This window comes from Lytechinus variegatus, chromosome 2 (genome assembly GCF_018143015.1).
Source record: "Lytechinus variegatus isolate NC3 chromosome 2, Lvar_3.0, whole genome shotgun sequence".
In the NCBI taxonomy this organism is placed as follows: Eukaryota; Metazoa; Echinodermata; class Echinoidea; order Temnopleuroida; family Toxopneustidae; genus Lytechinus; species Lytechinus variegatus.
Window position 1 is genome coordinate 28,788,584 of NC_054741.1, and position 17,691 is coordinate 28,806,274.

Below are 17,691 nucleotides of genomic sequence, written 5' to 3' on the forward strand. Positions count from 1 at the left end.
TTAAAAGTTACAGGATTTTGAAAATTGTGTTGATTTAGGGAAAAATATAAAGCTGTTTCCATTAGTTTTTTGTCTCACCTGCGAAGCAAAGTGAGACTATAGGCGCCGCTTTTCCGACGGCGGCGGCGGCGGCGGCGGCGGTGACGGCGGCGGCGGCGGCGGCGTCAACATCAAATCTTAACCTGAGGTTAAGTTTTTGAAATGACATCATAACTTAGAAAGTATATGGACCTAGTTCATGAAACTTGGCCATAAGGTTAATCAAGTATTACTGAACATCCTATTAGAGTTTCATGTCACATGACCAAGGTCAAAGGTCATTTAGGGTCAATGAACTTAGACCATGTTGGAGGAATCAACATCGAAATCTTAACCTGTGGTTAAGTTTTTGAAATGTCATAACTTAGAAAATATATGGACCTAGTTCATGAAACTTGGACATAAGGTTAATCAAGTATCACTGAACATCCTGCATGAGTTTCACGTCACATGACCAAGGTCAAAGGTCATTTAGGGTCAATGAACTTTGGCCGAATTGGGGATATCTGTTGAATTCCCATCATAACTTTGAAAGTTTATGGATCTGATTCATGAAACTTGGACATAATAGTAATCAAGCATCACTGAAAATTTTGTGCAAGTTTCAGGTCTCATGATTAAGGTCAAAGGTCATTTAGGGTCAATGAACTTTGGCCGAATCAGGGGTATCTGTTGAATTACCATCATAACTTTGATAGTTTATTGGTCTAGTTCATTAAACTTGGACATTAGAGTAATCAAGTATCACTGAACATCCTGTGCACGTTTCAGGTCACATGACCAAGGTCAAAGGTCAATGAACTTTGGCCGAATTGGGTGTATCTGTTGAATTACCATCATAACTTTGAAAGTTTATGGATCTGATTCATGAAACTTGTACATAAGAGTAATCAAGTATCACTGAATATCCTGTTTGAGTTTCAGGTCACATGATCAAGGTCAAAGGTCATGTAAGGTCAATGAACTTTGGCCATGTTGGGGTTTTTTGGTGAATCTCTGTAAGTTTATTGGTCTAGTTCATAAAAAGTGGACATAAGAGTAACCATGTATCACTGAACATCTTGTGCGAGTTAGAGTAGTATTCAAAGTCAGCACTGCTGCTATATTGAACCGCGTGATGCAGGTGAGACGGCCAGAGGTATTCCACTTGTTTAATGTAAATTTGGCTTTTCATTCAATGTGTAAAATCAGGCTGAGTGAAACTACATGTAAGGCCTGGTGCGGACAAAAATATCACGATCTACTAAAAACGGTATAAGGGGCTAAATCGGCCCAGCCTTCATGTAATTTCTTCCCTGATCTTATTGGAGATGGTACATTTGTGCTTTTTCTGTGGAAAGTCAAAGTGCTTTCTGAAAATTCTCAATGTTAGCTTCTTTTTTCCCCCTCAAGTTCAAAGGTTACAAGATGTTGAGTAGAATTGATATTGTCATGTGATTTTTCCAGAAAATCTCATCTTGCTCGCCTGTAGTAATTACTCATTGGATCTATGCCACACCTGCTCATTGCATCACCCCATATACATGTACATACATGTAGCATCAAGTATTCTCATTGATGATTATTGAGATAATAAGCCAAGCTGTTTGCTATCCTCCGTCTTTCATGGAAAAGCTCATTAGTGTTGGTTGTGCCATTGATTGATTGTCATTTCTGATGAATAGATAACTTTGCAAGCCTGCTCACATTTAGTTACAACCTAAATCAGTAATGCCATATTAAATGTGAATGGTCTGAAGTTAAAATGTTGCATCATGAATATTTTTCATATTGGCTAATTGACTGTTTATTGATGAGCACTAACCTTTTCCCCTCATGTTTAAAGCTGAATTTGAGCAATGGCAATAATCAGTAATTTTGCATGGAAATCATAGTTAACTTTGTACAAAATAAAATACAAAACTGAAGTTTTGACAAACGGTGGCAGTTTATGTTATGGAAATTGGAATTCTGTGAAATGATTTAAAACCTGAATTACAAACCACCGACATTGATAATAGCACATAATGATGATGTGTATATTGCTTGGAAGAAGACCAGTCAACCCAACAGCATTTTTAGCTTGTTTTACATATTGTTCAGCAAAATACTGATTATTGACGAGAATCATTTCATACATGTACATGTAGGTCTACATATATATTTTACAAATAGAATACTTTGGTGGTCTTATGTTTGGTTCTTTGAACCCATTTTACGTATACGATATTACCATGTATACTGTTGACCTATACCCTTTTTACACAGGCTAAAATTTCCTTAACCCCGTACTATAGTTGGGGCTAAATTGCCATTTAGCCCCACCTATAGTACTTACGGGGTTAAGCTTAGCCCACTTTCTTTTTACACAGCATTTTTGCAAAGTGGGCTAACACCACCTATAGTACGGGATTATTTGGCCCTGCAAAAAAGCAGGGTTAATCACCAATTGCGGTGCTAAGAGCGATAGTACGGGGTTAAGATCGCTAGTGTAAAACAAAAGTGGGCTAAGCTTAACCCCGTACTATTTAGCCCCACCTATAGTACGGGGTTAAGGAAATTTTAGCGTGTGTAAAAAGTGTACGAGTGAAGTACTTGTACTACGAATGATCGCCAAATCCACTATTCCGGGGTTAGCAATAACGATTTGGCATGTGTGAAAAGGAAAAAAAATAGTACGGGGTTAAGGATAGCACGGGGTTAGCGATAGTCCGGGGTTAAGAAAATCCTGTGTAAAAAGGGTACTAATGGCCCAAATTCATTATAGTGATTTCAATTGTACCATGGCACAAACAATGGAATATGCGGATTTTATGCATGTTTGATCTTTCTCTATTGATTCAGATCAACATTTTTCTTTGGGTGGACTTGGTTGGACTGTAATTAAAAAAAAAGTGAAATACCACTTGAAAATCAGAAATTCTTTCCAATTTTTTATTTATTCATTTTACATCAGTGTAAAACAATATTGTGCACAAGATGAGAGGTGGTAGTGATATCATGTGTACTGAATGAACTTTACAAAGTATCTAATTTCGGTTTTTATGGCTGCATCTTTTCCTCAGTGCTTCATGTATCCATTATGTTTATAAACTTCAAAGTTATTTCAAACTTTCAGTTTCACTGACCCATAGGCCTATAACTCTAAATTTTCAGCAAAATTTGAGAGTCGGGTTCGCCATATTGCCTAGGTCTATCAGAGACATTATTATTATGGTCCGCGGGTAGGAGGGGTAGCAAATTGGAATTGAAATTTTTAGAAATTTGGGTATCCTATCAAAGAATTTGGGGCTGCGATCAGACCTGTTTTACGCATCTAATTTGTTCAAACTTCTCCCTTTAAAAGTGAAAACAAAACCATCTGTTATTTGTTATTCACACAAAGGAAAAGCCTCAACCAGCAAGTTTCCTCTTACCATTTCCCTTTTACTGGAGTGGAATAATAACTAGGAAGTTATGGAAGAGGAGCATTAAATATGACCTACATGTACATCAAGCATTTATCACCCTCTGCTTGTCGTTAGGTCTTTCATGAGGGTTGGGGACAATACTACTAGAATTTTGTTCATTTCATATGAAACTGGAAAATTTAAAGTCCATCATTAATTATTTTTTCATTATTAAATGGAAGAGTAGCCCTTGACTTACATATACATCACTATGTCATCACCAATGTGGGTGATTTGGTCTCCCTGACCATGGTCATTGGGTCTAGTAAATTACCACGTTTTACAATTTGGAATAAATTCAGAACTTAAAATTTGTCCAGTGTACAAATTGTTACCTGTCTACTTGTCAGATATTTCTTTTTAATCTAAAAACATTTTATTTGGGTTGGATTATTTTTTAAATTCTGATGTGAGATGAATACTTGATATCACGAATATTATGAATGTACATGTATGATGTATTACAAACTCAGCTAAAAGGTCATCTCAGGTCAAGTAGGTACATTAAATGTTGATGTTTACTCCAAAAGTAGAATATTTTTTAAGTTTGATCAAATCCATCCATTAATTTTCTTATTCTGTACTATCTTTGTTGCCAAGAACTTGTTTTTTTTTTGTTTGCCTCCACATGTATGAATGAATATTTGACATAGTTTGATATAATTTTATAGTTGAAGCTCAAAAAGCAAAAGTAAAGACAAAATGTTTGATATTGCATTGTCACGCAACTCACAAAATCAATACTACTGCTTAATATTGAATTTCGCAATGCAGGTGAGAATGCCAGAGGCATTCTGCCTGTCTGAGCATACCCCCCCCCCCCCCCTCTTTTTTCTGTTTTTTTTTGGGGGGGGCAAACTTGGTCATATTATTTACAGTAGTGTTTTTTTAATCATCACTATGACATGTTCATGTAGCAAGGTTGTAAAACACTTTATTTTCTTCATCAAATAGTAATTCTAATAGTACCAGACCATAAATATACAATGTAGCTTCTGTGTTCAGTTTCAGTGGTAATACCAATACTGCTTTGTGGAAAGCGGCACATATATGTAGTGATTATAAAAGAGAGAGTTCCCCTCAAAATTTACAAAGCAAGTTGTAATGATGTGATGTTCTATTCATTTTGTGTCATAGGAAAAACAACCGCCATTAAAAATGCCGCAGTCAGCCAAACCTGAGAGCAAGACGTCTCTCAAAAGAAGACTCTTCAACACTAGCGTCAATGGAGAGGAAGGTAAGACCAAAAAAAATATATTCTTTGGTTTTATTTTGAACTTCGAGAGAAAGAATTAAAATTCTCTATAATTTTCAGAACCTCGATTGAGTGGTGGATTTTAATATGAATGTACAATACCCATGACTTGTTGGCCTATTACACAAGAATATATGTACAGTATGGCTTTTACTGTAAATGAAATTATTGATTATGGAGTAATCAACTAAAATGTAGGCCTATCTTAATAATATTGTATACAAAACATCCAGAATAGAAGCTGTGCAACTTGTACTCTATACAGGACAGTACCAATTTCTTCTGTATGAGATGTCATTGCATGTAGTCGAGCATAGGCAATTTTCTAATGGGCTGAACATGTGATCATGTACTTTTACGTGACTCATGAGACGTTAATTAGTGTCCTCTGTAATTATGCTCATGGAGATTACGCGTGGAGTGCAATGTGTGGTCCTCCAAAAGTGTTCGCTAAAAACGTAAAAATGGCATGATTCGCTCATGTTATAAACTGCAATGATGTCATACTTGTCTCAGCTTGATGTATGTAAACAGTGAGTCATTTACAATCAGAAGTATTGTGAAGGAATTAACATGCATGTAGCCTATTGTATACATGTAAAAAGAAGGAATGGTATTAAAACAAAGATGGAACTGGGATAAGTATCAACTTTTTTTAGTGTACATGTACATGTACTTTATTCTAAGGCTTGTTAAAATACCCATAAAATACAAATATCTTATTTTTTCAAATATAACAATTTTATTGTTGGTTTAAATTAGGCACATATCTACATGTATGCACATACCGCTGAGTCTGCATATTTCCATTAACATCAGATAGTTCAGTCAAAGCAATTTTTTTAGTCCAGACTTTGAAAATATTCTTGACTTCTTCTGTAAGTCAAATTTCATGAAGTCAAACTGATTTTTATGATCCCAACTCCCAAGATATTTTACTTGGGTAGACTCCTTGTATTATATTTCTAGCCTTCATTTTTTACATGACTTTCAGTCATCTTTCTTGAACACATGACCCCCCAAAAAAAAAAAAAAAAAAAAAATATGGAGAAAGTGTACTACCAGTAGGCTTTAACAAGTATCTCACTGAATGGAAGCTGAATTTGATAAAATCATGTTACTACATTTACAGTATATTGTTAATTCTGCATGATTGAGTATAGAGTACCAGTACATTTAAGTTTGTTGTTGGAAAGATATTTACATTCAATAATTTTATATACTGGTATTCATATGAATGATCATGTTTTGATAAAGGGAGATACATGTAATTGGCAAATTCAAGGAATGTGTAAAAGAAAGAGTAGTCCTGTACATGTGTCATAGCCTTCATGTATCTGAACGCCATGATACATCACCATGATTATGATTATTCATTTTTTAATGTAAGAGCTGCTGAATCTAAAATGTGATCAGAGAAATGACCTTTTTGGCTGTAATATTTCTCCGCTGAATTCCCTGGCTAGTTGTTGACAGGATATTAATGCCTGGCTACACAGGATATTGGCTACCCATAATGCACAGGAAGGTTAAAGTGCGTGGATATATTTGCTATGCACCCTTTTAAAGGGAATGAACATTACAGTGATGGTGTATTTTATTAATGGCCAGCCGCCTAGCCTGCAGTGTTGTGCTAGATCTTCTCCATTGTTGAAAAAGTTATTAAAGAAAATACACAAATTGTTCATCAAAGGGTAAGTCCACCTCAAGAAAAAGTTGATGGTAATAAAAACAAAAAAAATCTATCAAGTATAACACTGAAATTTCATCAAAATTGGATGTAGAATAAGAATGTTAATACATTTTAAAATTTCGATTGATTTCACAATTTTATGCAATAGTATAATTTTTCCTCATTGTCAAGTGAAACAACAATTAATTCCTCCCAGAACATGTGGAATTAGCATTGTTTAATACTGTATGGTTCAGTCAAGTTGGTCCTTATTGTCAAATAAATTCAAACAAAAACAAAACAAATAGTGAGTGAGGGACATTATCGACTCTCATTTGCATGTCACTCAGTCACTTTAAAATGTAATATTTAATTAATGTTGATTTGAATCAATAGAGAAAAATCAGACAAGCACAATGCTGAAAATTTCATCAAAATCGGATGTAAAATAAGAAAGTTATGACATTTCAAAGTTTTTGTTGGGGTGGACTTGTCCTTTAATTTATTTTACTGTATATCCGATTTTGATGAAATTTTCAGCATTGTGCTTGTTTTATTTTTCTTCAAATCAACATTTTCCTGGGACGGACCTGACCTAAATAACACCTCGACCTGTTGTGGCTATAGGCCTAAACTACATGTAGTCTGTTTGTACATGTTATGACATTTGATAAAAATAATTTAATTTTGGTTCATCCTCTCGATCAATTACAATTTTAGAAGTTGATCGGGAAAATATGGGGGGAGGGGCAGCAAAGTAAAACTACCCTGTTAGAAATATATTTCCAACAGGGTAAGAAATAATTTCTATTTCTTAGGGGCTATCCTTTTTTTTTGGGGGGAGTCTATTTCTTTCATTTTAAGGCAACCTGTTAGGGGTAACTTAGTCTGTTATACTGATAGGAAAATTTGCTGATGACTGGTACTAATTACTTGTTCTATTGATCTACATGTATCTCCTGTTTACAAAATACATGGTAGTCATTAGGTGGTTTCAGACCGCCTCCAAGTTTGTCAGTTCCAGGTATTTTCTGATCTGGAAATGTGCCCTGATCTATCACGATCAGAAAATACCAGGAAAGCAAATTACGCATTATCTCCCCGAAAGAAAATAACCTGCTAAATAGGAGGTACTTGACAAAATTACGAGAACTTTTCCTGGGATTTTTCCAAGGTTGTAGATATTTTGGCAGCGTGAAAGCAAATTACTGGAACTTTTAGCCCAGTGTGTAGTTAGGCGAACGAGCCTTAGGTGGCTGCTGAGCTACATGTACATGTAGTGATTTTGAATCTTGCGCCTGGCTTGCTTATAAGACCATAGTGCGCATGTCTAATTTCAGGACCTACATGTACATGTAATGTCCGGAAGGTTATGTTATGTGTCGGGGCGGTGTGAATATTGGAATAATCGACAGGTATTGTTTAGCCTGAAAAAGTTCTTGTAATTTAACAGGGATTCTTGTGATTTGAGGTGGTTTGAAACCACCTGCAGTATTAGGACATTGTGACATTTATTGAGTACATCATGCATGAAGATTTACATACAGGCCTATGGAGAAAGAGAGAATTACGCAATACTGGTCAATTTAACAGTTGTGACCATTTTGTAGTAGGTCCATGTTATGACTAATCCTGTAAAGGAGTGGGTACCATCACATTTAAAAATATCTCCAGTTGATGAAATTTTTTTTCTCAATTCGCTTTCAAAACATTTTTTCTGATGAAACCCTGCACAGACTTAAATGTTGAAGGCTATGTAAATTGTGCAATGGGATAATGTCTACTGAGTGAAATATAGCTTGATGAAAAGTGTATTTTTCTATAGTTGTAATCGAAGTGGCCAAAGCCTCCTTGTCTTCCGTAGTAAAGAATCCCAAAATAATCAGTGAAATAATTTATATTCATTATTTTCACATATTTTTGCTGGGAATGTGGGGAGCCAAATGGAAATTTTATAGAAACTCTCCAAAAACAAAGTTAGACATTAAAATGGACCTGTGTTCATTTAAAAGATGGAATCCTCATTAAGCGGTGTGTTGCACAGCGGCCGCCGGGCCCACGATCAATTGGGCAAAGCAAATTTTCGGAGTATTTCATTTATGTCTATTTCGAACAATAAATTATGGATTTAAGGGAAAATGCCCAATATTCGATCAAAGGCTACATGTACATGTGTCCAAATTAAAGATGACCTGAAGCATAAATAAATAAATTAAAATTAAAATATAGATGTACATGTAGGCCTAGGCCTGCAATATGTTTGGGATATAAATCCTGCCATTTATTAATTTGGGGGGGGGGGGGTACATTCTATTGGAAATGGAATCCTCATTTAATTAAATGCCTTGGGTCTTGCATGTGAAGAACAATTCAGAATAATCCAACTCAATAATGAGTAAACTTTGAAACACGATGTAAGATTTTACGTTGAGGCATCATAAAGGCAATGAACTTTTTTTTTCATGCTATGGGCCCCTTTCGTGATTATTCTTTACCTTATTGCTTCTACATTTGTGCACGAACATGCAACTTTTGAGTCTCTTTATAGCATCTGGTACTGTACGTTTCATTTCTTTTTTGTAGACTGAGGCATAACTCATTTCCTGTCATATTGATTTAAGACAGAAATAGAATTAGCTTTACATACTGTATACTTTGTTGTTTGCCATCTGAAAAATTGAGATTCGCAATCTGTCATGCAAAATTTGAGCACAAGCCAGTCTGTAGAAGTCCCAGTTCTGCTTTCACAAATGTCATGCGAGTTATGTAAAATTATTATTTTTTTTAGGATTGGTCAAATTACATGTAAAGATTATTATTTAACACATTCTAAAAAGTGATGCACTATTTTATTTTATTGAAAAAGGCCGTTTGCAGTTTATTATAGAAAAGTGTGTGATTTCATTTTATGTTCTAAGTTTATGTTAGGGGATCGTGTCTTGATTCTGATGCCTCCTCCCCCTTTTTTTATTTTACGTCGCTCCAACATGCAGGCTCCAAAATAACACAGTCATGATATTCTCCCAATTGAAATTAGAATTCCGATTTTTTTTTTTTTAGTGAAATCCTTTGCCCAAGAACATTCTCATGCTGTTTGTTTTTTACTGCTTTTTTAAGTCAAATGATGAAACTATCATGCAAACTCACCTTTAAAAATTACTTTTGATTTCTTGACTATGCAAGAGCTTGTGACCCTGACCGGGGCGGTTGGCCTCAGACTTCGTCTGTGACTTAGCGACCCTTGGCTATTTTTCAGATTTTTTTTAAAGGGGAATATCATGCCTGAATAATACAGTTTTACAGTGAAAGAGTTAAGGAAGTTACATGTATGTACACGTATGTATAGGGGAAGCTCACTGTACATACTGTACAGTATGTGTAGGCCTATTAAGCAAAAAAAAAGTGAAAGTTTGGCGGAGTTTCTTGATACAAAGTAATGAATTTTCAATGTCTTTGTTTTTATCATACGACAGCATGCAAGCCATTTCCATATACAAATATTGATCAAATGCAATTTTCTCAGAAAGTTGTAGATAATTTTTTTTTTCAAATACATGTCATTGTTCTTATTCAAATAAACTTGGATATGTTTGTTTTATTGTGAAACATGTGTATATCATCATTAGAAATGTGGAAGACTGCCTTCATGTTCATTCATGATAGAGCTTTGCCTATTTTATGTGTTAAGGGTGAAAGTGACTCATCTTCTTGCTGAAGGCAGAGGAAATTTAGGCTTTTAAAACAGGTGAATTTATTTCCTGTTTTTGCCCCTGCTGACCCCTTACAATATGATTTGCACGTAGTCACATTGACTATTATCTGCTCAGAACTATACAAGTATTATAATAGGTAGTCCGTTATGAAGGGAAAGCATTGCAAAACACCCTTCTGGCACTTATACGTGTACGTGTGTGCTTCATGCTCCTTGAATTGTGTGCATGGGCAGGCATTGTTTTAAACGAGATACATGTACATGTTTTGGCGACAAAACGTTAGATTAAAATCTATGGTGACATAAGATATTTGTTTTAATTTGGTTAGTCGTTGTTGCTTTGACAATCTTTTGTATAAATCAACATATGTGTTTGATAATATGTAATAAAATCATGCTGTAATTACATTATGTGTATATTTGTGCATCATGTTGCATTCCCAGGTTGCATTGTAAATTAAATTATGCAATTGATTTGATCACATGCATGAATGTCTTGAATGCATTCTATTCCTCGCATTTTCTATCATTTTGCAGGAATATTGCTGAGAACAGAATCAACAACTTAAGAAGAGTGATTTGTTAACTTTTTAGATGAATAGTATCTGAGGAATTTTAGTTGAAATATAATGATTCTAAAGTCTCATACAATGTACTTTGAAAGATTTGTTTTAGTAGTGAACCAAGGATTTCATTGAAACTGTCAGAACCGACCTCTTAGTCGGTGCCGACAACTTTCATAAAACACCCCTCTGAGCCAAAATTAGAAAAAGGATATTCATTTTACTTCTAGTTCTTGCAAAGGGTAATTTCTAATTTTCTGTTATTTTATTGATAATTTGAAAGGCATATATGTTGATTACAAAAGATCTTATTATTAACATGCTTGATATGATTATTAATTTAGTAGGCTCACAACATCTAATGCAGTGTAGGCCTATATTGTACATGTACATTAAATTTGATTTCCAGTAATGTATTTATGCAGTGGGGATATTTTTTTATATTTCAGGTTATCAAACTTGAGTATGTAATAGTTCATTTGCGTTGTACGTCATGAGTTGATCTCACAAATGAAGCCATAGCTAGTTATAATACATGAGTGACCTACAATGTACATCTATTTATCGGACCCCTGTTACTCGGCTGGGTTAAAAATAAAGTTTTAAAATCCTGTACTAATCCAACAGAAGTAACATGCCCTCCAAGGGTATGATATCATATGTCAGTGTCATATGTCTCATGCAAAGAAGTTACCAGTGATTGATTTAGGATAGGAAATTGAAAAACTAATTATCTTTTTTTTAAATCTATGTACAGGCCTACATAATGCTGTTTCAATTATTCATACTGTAGACAGGTTGAAATTGTATGTTGTCAGTTTTTACCATTTGGAAAAATAATTTGGAAGCAGTATTGATTCCAATACTTTCGACTCTGTTGTGTAATAATCTGCATGTTGTTATCGTTGTTAATGGTGCCTCTACAATCTTATATCCTGTGCACGTATTGCTGCAGAGATTGTTTTAAAATTAAAAGTAACCTCCATACATTACTGGTTCTTGGAGAACAAAAATTGTTGGCTTCCATATATACATTATAAAAGAACATAAACTGGTGATGAATTGTACAGACTTGAACTTATTCATTTGTTATCGTCTTTACATGATGCTTTGTCCCTGTACATGGACCTGAATTCGATTTAAAGCAGATCATGGTTGTGACCAATATTTTAGAGAAAACAGGAAAATGAATTTGTGTCTATTGCATGTAGAGTATTATATGTACACAGGCTTTCAGTATATGAAGTTTGTAATTAGTAAGCCTACATTGTACATCTAGCAGGATACATTTGAATTTATGTGCAGCAACCTACATTTGAGCTGGTTTATGTATATTTTACATCTTTGAAAAAGAAAAATTATATTTATTGTATTCCACAATGAATGTATTGATTACTTTGATGGATGTGACAGTATTTTTGGGAATTTGCTGAATGTTCCCTTCACAGAATTCCCGAAATATATGTTTGTTGTCAAGAGAGGGAGCTAGACTAGCTATTATAAGCTCACTTGATCAAGCACCATCTCTGTGCAATTGTTTGTGGATGGCTTGAACAGGAGACAGTGATAAAAAAAATTATTTCTGTATCAGAGCATTTGAACACTTATCACTCAGTTTTTCCACCTTTCTCGATTCCCAACGTTGATTAACATCGGGTTGACGTGTGGGCCCCATTTCATGAAAAAGTCGCTGTGATAGCAACTCTTGCTAAAATTTCAAATTTCATTGGAGAAGCCAAACCGAAAGCAGAATATTTACTGTTATCATGGCAGTTGACATTCCAGCAAGAGTTGCTATGATATCAACTATTTATGAAATAGGCCCTGATTATTTCAATATCATGCTTTCAACTACAGAAGTATCCCTCCCCCAACAATAGTTACTTGTTATAGTTTTGCAATGGCACTTTCAACTTTAATATACTTCTAATGTTGAACCTCACCCAGTAATATCAACCACATCGTTTTCATCTTGTATCTTTCAGACAAGAAGGCGAGTAAGCCTGCTCCTAAGCGTAAGAAGCCTGGTTCCCAACCTGGTAGTCCCACCCTCCTAGGTACACCCGGTAGAACCATCCCTCTATCAGAACGGCAGCAGCTTGCTCTCCTGATGCAGATGACAGCCAATGAAAATGAAAACAGTAATCCAGGTTGGTTATTTTTTTTTTCTCGGTGGTTGATTCTCACAAATTACAATTAAAAAGTTTCTGTTATAGGCTACTGAAATCTTGCAATCTGATTGGTGAAGGGACTACTTTTCATCTATGTCTACCATTTATAAGAGAAGCATATTACATGAAATGGTGGATTGATGATGGGTTTTTTGATGTATGTGTATTTCATGGTCTGCATGTATCTTTAACCAGATCCATCATCAAAAATCGATCAATGACTACAATATAATTTTCAAATGCGGGTAATTTCATGAATTGTTAAATTACTGTGATATTGATAAAATGGTATTCAGAAGAGATTATCTTCCAAAAATGTTATAATGAAGTATAAAAGACAGGTATTAATTGAACAAGAGAGAGAAAAAAATTGTTTTTATGAAGGTTTACCTTTTTTCCATTTACTTCTTCGGTACCAGTGCAAACACCTCAGTCAAAGACCGCTCATAACCCAGCCACACCAAACAGCTCAGGTGGGGTGAAGAACAAGGTGAACAAGCGCAATGAGAGAGGTGAGACTGCTCTTCATATGGCTGCCATCAAGGGTGATGCTCAGATGGCCCATAATCTCATCAAACAAGGAGCTGAAGTCAACGTCCAAGACTTTGCTGGTAAATAAGAATTCAGTGTCATTTCCAGGGGCCTGTTGCATAAAATTTTCGCTCTAATAAAAAAATATTATGCCACTGACAATAATTACACATTGAAACACTGGCAGAAAAAAAAGTTGAAAGAGTTTTTCTTTTATGCAACTGGCACCAGTTAGAATGATGATAATGATATTAATAACAGTGAAATATTCATCATATGAATTTGAAATAAGAAAAAAATATGGAACAAAAACCTGATTGTTAAAGAAGCTCTCATTAATCTATCAAGACTTCTTACCAGGCACCAGAAACTGAAGTCAATATCTAGGACTTTGCTGGTCAGCAGGTGCGTATTGAGGATATTGAGGTAAATTAATGGATGGACAGCCTCATTTTGATTACCGAGAAATATTATGGTCTCATGATTGTGATCAAGGAAACACCTTGTAGATGGGCCCTCATCTAACATATGGTTTGTGATAACGAAATCTCTAATTTCCTAATTACACAAATTCAGATCGATTGCAATTTCAGTTTGTGTTTAATCGAGACTCTGTAAGACAGGGCCCAGGTTTCTCTTTTGATGTGTGATGTGAGATTGACAGTACTGTGTTCTCTCCATCCTGTAGGTTGGACTCCACTCCATGAAGCGTGCAATCACGGTTACTATGATGTGGCCAAGGTACTCATCAAAGCGGGTGCTTCGGTCAACACCATGGGACTTGAGGATGATACCCCTCTTCACGATGCAGCTGTTAATGGTCATGTCAAGGTAAGGATACAACATGGTCATGCCCAGGACTCTTTATCTTGTAGCTTCGAAAACTAGCAAACTCCTGTTATTTGCTGAGGCCTGCAGTCTGATTTGCCAAAATAAAGTTTGTCTTAATGTCTTGCATTGCTAAAGTATGGTGGATATTTTGAATGTGATGCAAAAATCATGAAAAACTTACGATACCTATGACATTCTGTTGTTCTGAAGAAGAATTGCTCTTTATCCGGATAATGAGGAAGTAATTAAATGTTCAGACTGTAAAAATTGAAGTTTGAAAATTTTACCAAAATTTGTACCGACAAGTGAACATGATGCAAAGGATTATATTCTCGATTATAACTTGTTTAATAATCTTTCAAAATACATTGAACACCATATTACTTCTCTTTGCTGTTCTTTTCAAGGTTGTTAAACTTCTCCTGAAGCACGGTGCCAACCCGCTCCAGATGAACAAGAGAGGGAAACGCCCTCTGGACATCGCCTGCTCTACAGAGATCCACTCCCTCATGAGGTTAGAGATCATAGCGTCAAGTAGCGACAGCTCGGATCAGGTCATAAGATCACCGTCATCTCCAGAGAGTATGGCCTCGCCTCATCCCATTAGTGTTCATGGCAATCTCAACAACAAGGTGGTGAAGGCTGGTACAGAACTACCTGAAGGTGAGGCCTATTGTAGTAACCTAAAGAATTGTGTCATCTCTTGCAGCCTTCTGAGAAAAATTTACAGAACTTGGAATTAACCCTCCCTCCCAAACATATAGTATTTATATAGTTGTTTTCACTTTTGTTTTATCTAGGAATTTGCTTACCCATCGAGCACAGTATCTGACAAAAGTATGACGTCTTAGTATGTTTGAAGGTTCATTACTACTGAACAATACAGTTTATTGCAATCTGTACGAAAATAAACTGATAAAGAGATGACTTTATCTTTGTTCTTAATGGAGTACTGAAGAAAACAGTTGTTGATAATATTGTTTGATGTTGTCATGTGTTCACTCTTTAGATATTCATCTATTGGCATGTTTTTCCTATTTTACTCTGCTACAGATCCCTATGAATTCACCCAGGACAGCGGGAGCAGTGAGCAAAAGATCACCATCCATTGGGCATCACCTGACAAATCTGGCAAGGGTGCCAATGTGATGGAAATAACAAGAACAATACCCAAAGTGCGGGACATCGCCGCACCCAATTCCGTGTCATCGACCACCACTTCGGAGAGTGATCTCTTTGATCCGCATTTAACGTCTACAGCCTCTAAGTTGGAATGTGTTGAGGAGGAACGAAGGCAACCAAGTCCGTCCATAACCACCTCTGTGGCTCCCATAGAGAGAACTATAGACTCTTTACCTGTCACAAGAGTGACGTTGACAGAGGTGAAAGAGGACTCAGATAGTTGTGTTAGTGAGACGAACCTGTACATATCGGATGATTCCAATATGGCAGGGGATAACAAAGACGGAAGTAAAGCTGATAGTACTACAGTCAATGGTGGCATACCCTCATGGAACTTTAAGAGCAAAATCAATGAGAATGGACCATCAGGGAAAGTTGTGTCTTCACTCAGGAGTGAAAACTCGAGGGTATCGTGCAGCGCTCCAAGTCCTCAGACAGATGGGCAGTCGGGTACTGATAGCGCAGCAGTGGTGTCCCCGTATGATTTTAATGCAAATGAGAATGAAGTGAGAACTATGGAAACTACCATTACAAGACCAGAGCCTGTTTCAAGTAGAAATAAGTTTTCTCCCACGAGATCCTCACCTGTACAAAGTGCACATACAGTATCTTCAAAACATTCAGAGTCACCGACCGTGTGTGATTCATTGTCTGTGCAACAGGAGTCTGTGTCGTCAAATTGTGTGCAAACTTCAGGGATTCATAGTCCAGGTAAACAGTCCTCAGGGCACGAGAGTGAACGTTCAGAACCTGATAGTGATCAAAGGACAGAATCTAGGAGGGAATCTCCCTCACAAAGCATTCCCGATTCAAGAGAGAGGAGCGAATCAGACTCATCACATGAAACCAAGCACCATGGGAAGGAGAAGACGAAAAAACATCGTGACCGTTCGCAAAAGAGCCATAAAAGGCATCACCGGCATCATAGCCACAGTTCAAGGAAAGAAGAAAAAATGGATACTTCGGAGGAGGCTACAACATCCACCCAGTCTGCTTCAGATCAGGTCAAAGAAGACTCTAATAAAACTCATGAGAAAGTTTCATCACCGCAAATTACTGAGGAGACACAAGAACAATCATCTAGGAAGTCCCCAGACAGGAAATCACAATTCTCAGCTGTAGCTAGGGAATACTACATTGTTTCACCTCCATCATCTGGTGATAATGCAGGAGAAATCAAATCATTATTATTAAGGATTAGCAGTGATGCGTCTCATAAATCCAAAGATAATACATCATCTAGTACTTCATCTGTGTCGTCCACAAGTGCCTCAGGTTCAAATAATGGAAATCATAAGAATGATACCAAATCATTGGGCAATGCGAATGAAAGGACTAGTGGGTCAAATGGGGAAAATGGCAATGCTCGTAAGAGTCCCGTGAACAAGGAAGCAGAGCGCAGGCGCTCTCCGGCTAGAGGAAGCCCTGATGTAACCTCATCAGTCAATGGTTCAGGGAGATCGGGCTCCCCGAAGGGTAATGAAAAATCCACAGATAAAGTTGAGAAGAGTGAAAAGAACAGTGATAGCTCAACATCCTCTACCACCTCAACTGAGGAAAAACAACCTGCAAAAGTAACAAGGACTTTGAGATCGAACTCGGCATTGACCACTAGCAGTGACAGTAATGGCAATGAGGAAAAGAAGGAGGAAAAGGAAAAGCCAACCTTTTCCCAGCCAATGACACGGAGCCGGCGCAACCAGGTGGAAGCAGCAGCAGCAGCTGCTGCATCAAACACCAATGCAAATTCAACCAACAACAACACAGAGGCAAACATGGAATCCCATCCAAGGAAACGCAAGTTGGCCCGTCACCGGCAGAACCAACAGATGGAAGAGGCCAATAATGTTCCTGCAGCACCCCAGGAGAAGACGAACTCCATTGAGGCATTCCTCAATATCAGACAGCAGGTGGCAGAGAGGCAGAAGACCCTGATGGCATCTGTGCAACCCAAACCACCTAATGGATACAAAGAATACCTCATGTTCAGGAAGAACTACCTCCTGCAGTCTGACCCGGATAACAAGATCGGTCAAGTCATTCCAAGGGTGAGTTTTTGCAATTTAGTGTATATCATCTAATCATGAAATTCGCAGTTGAGAACATTTAATTACATGAAGATAGCGATCATGAATATTTGAAGAAAGTGCAAATTTTAGATCACTTGGAATTTTTTTTTGTTTAATTGACATGTTACAGTACATTGTTCAATGTTTAATACATGAATCATTTTTAATTTTAAAATTTGATATCAGTCATACTTTGCCAGAATTGATTTGTCTATTAAGTACATTTCCAGTGCCTTGG

At 36.5% G+C, this 17,691-nt stretch overlaps 1 protein-coding gene across 3 annotated transcripts in view; it reads left to right on the forward strand.

Moving 5' to 3' along the window:
* Nucleotides 1-17,691, forward strand: part of LOC121407764 (ankyrin repeat domain-containing protein 12-like) — a 46,562-nt gene that overhangs the window by 26,016 nt on the left and 2,855 nt on the right. For 2 of the 3 annotated variants that reach the window (XM_041598960.1, XM_041598959.1), the window contains exons 3-8: nucleotides 4,605-4,704; nucleotides 12,655-12,819; nucleotides 13,254-13,451; nucleotides 14,060-14,202; nucleotides 14,610-14,865; nucleotides 15,256-17,432. In XM_041598960.1, coding sequence (XP_041454894.1) covers nucleotides 4,605-4,704; nucleotides 12,655-12,819; nucleotides 13,254-13,451; nucleotides 14,060-14,202; nucleotides 14,610-14,865; nucleotides 15,256-17,432 — 3,039 coding nt within the window. The remainder of the gene's footprint in view (nucleotides 1-4,604; nucleotides 4,705-12,654; nucleotides 12,820-13,253; nucleotides 13,452-14,059; nucleotides 14,203-14,609; nucleotides 14,866-15,255; nucleotides 17,433-17,691) is intronic. The other variant, XM_041598961.1, reaches the window with a different exon arrangement.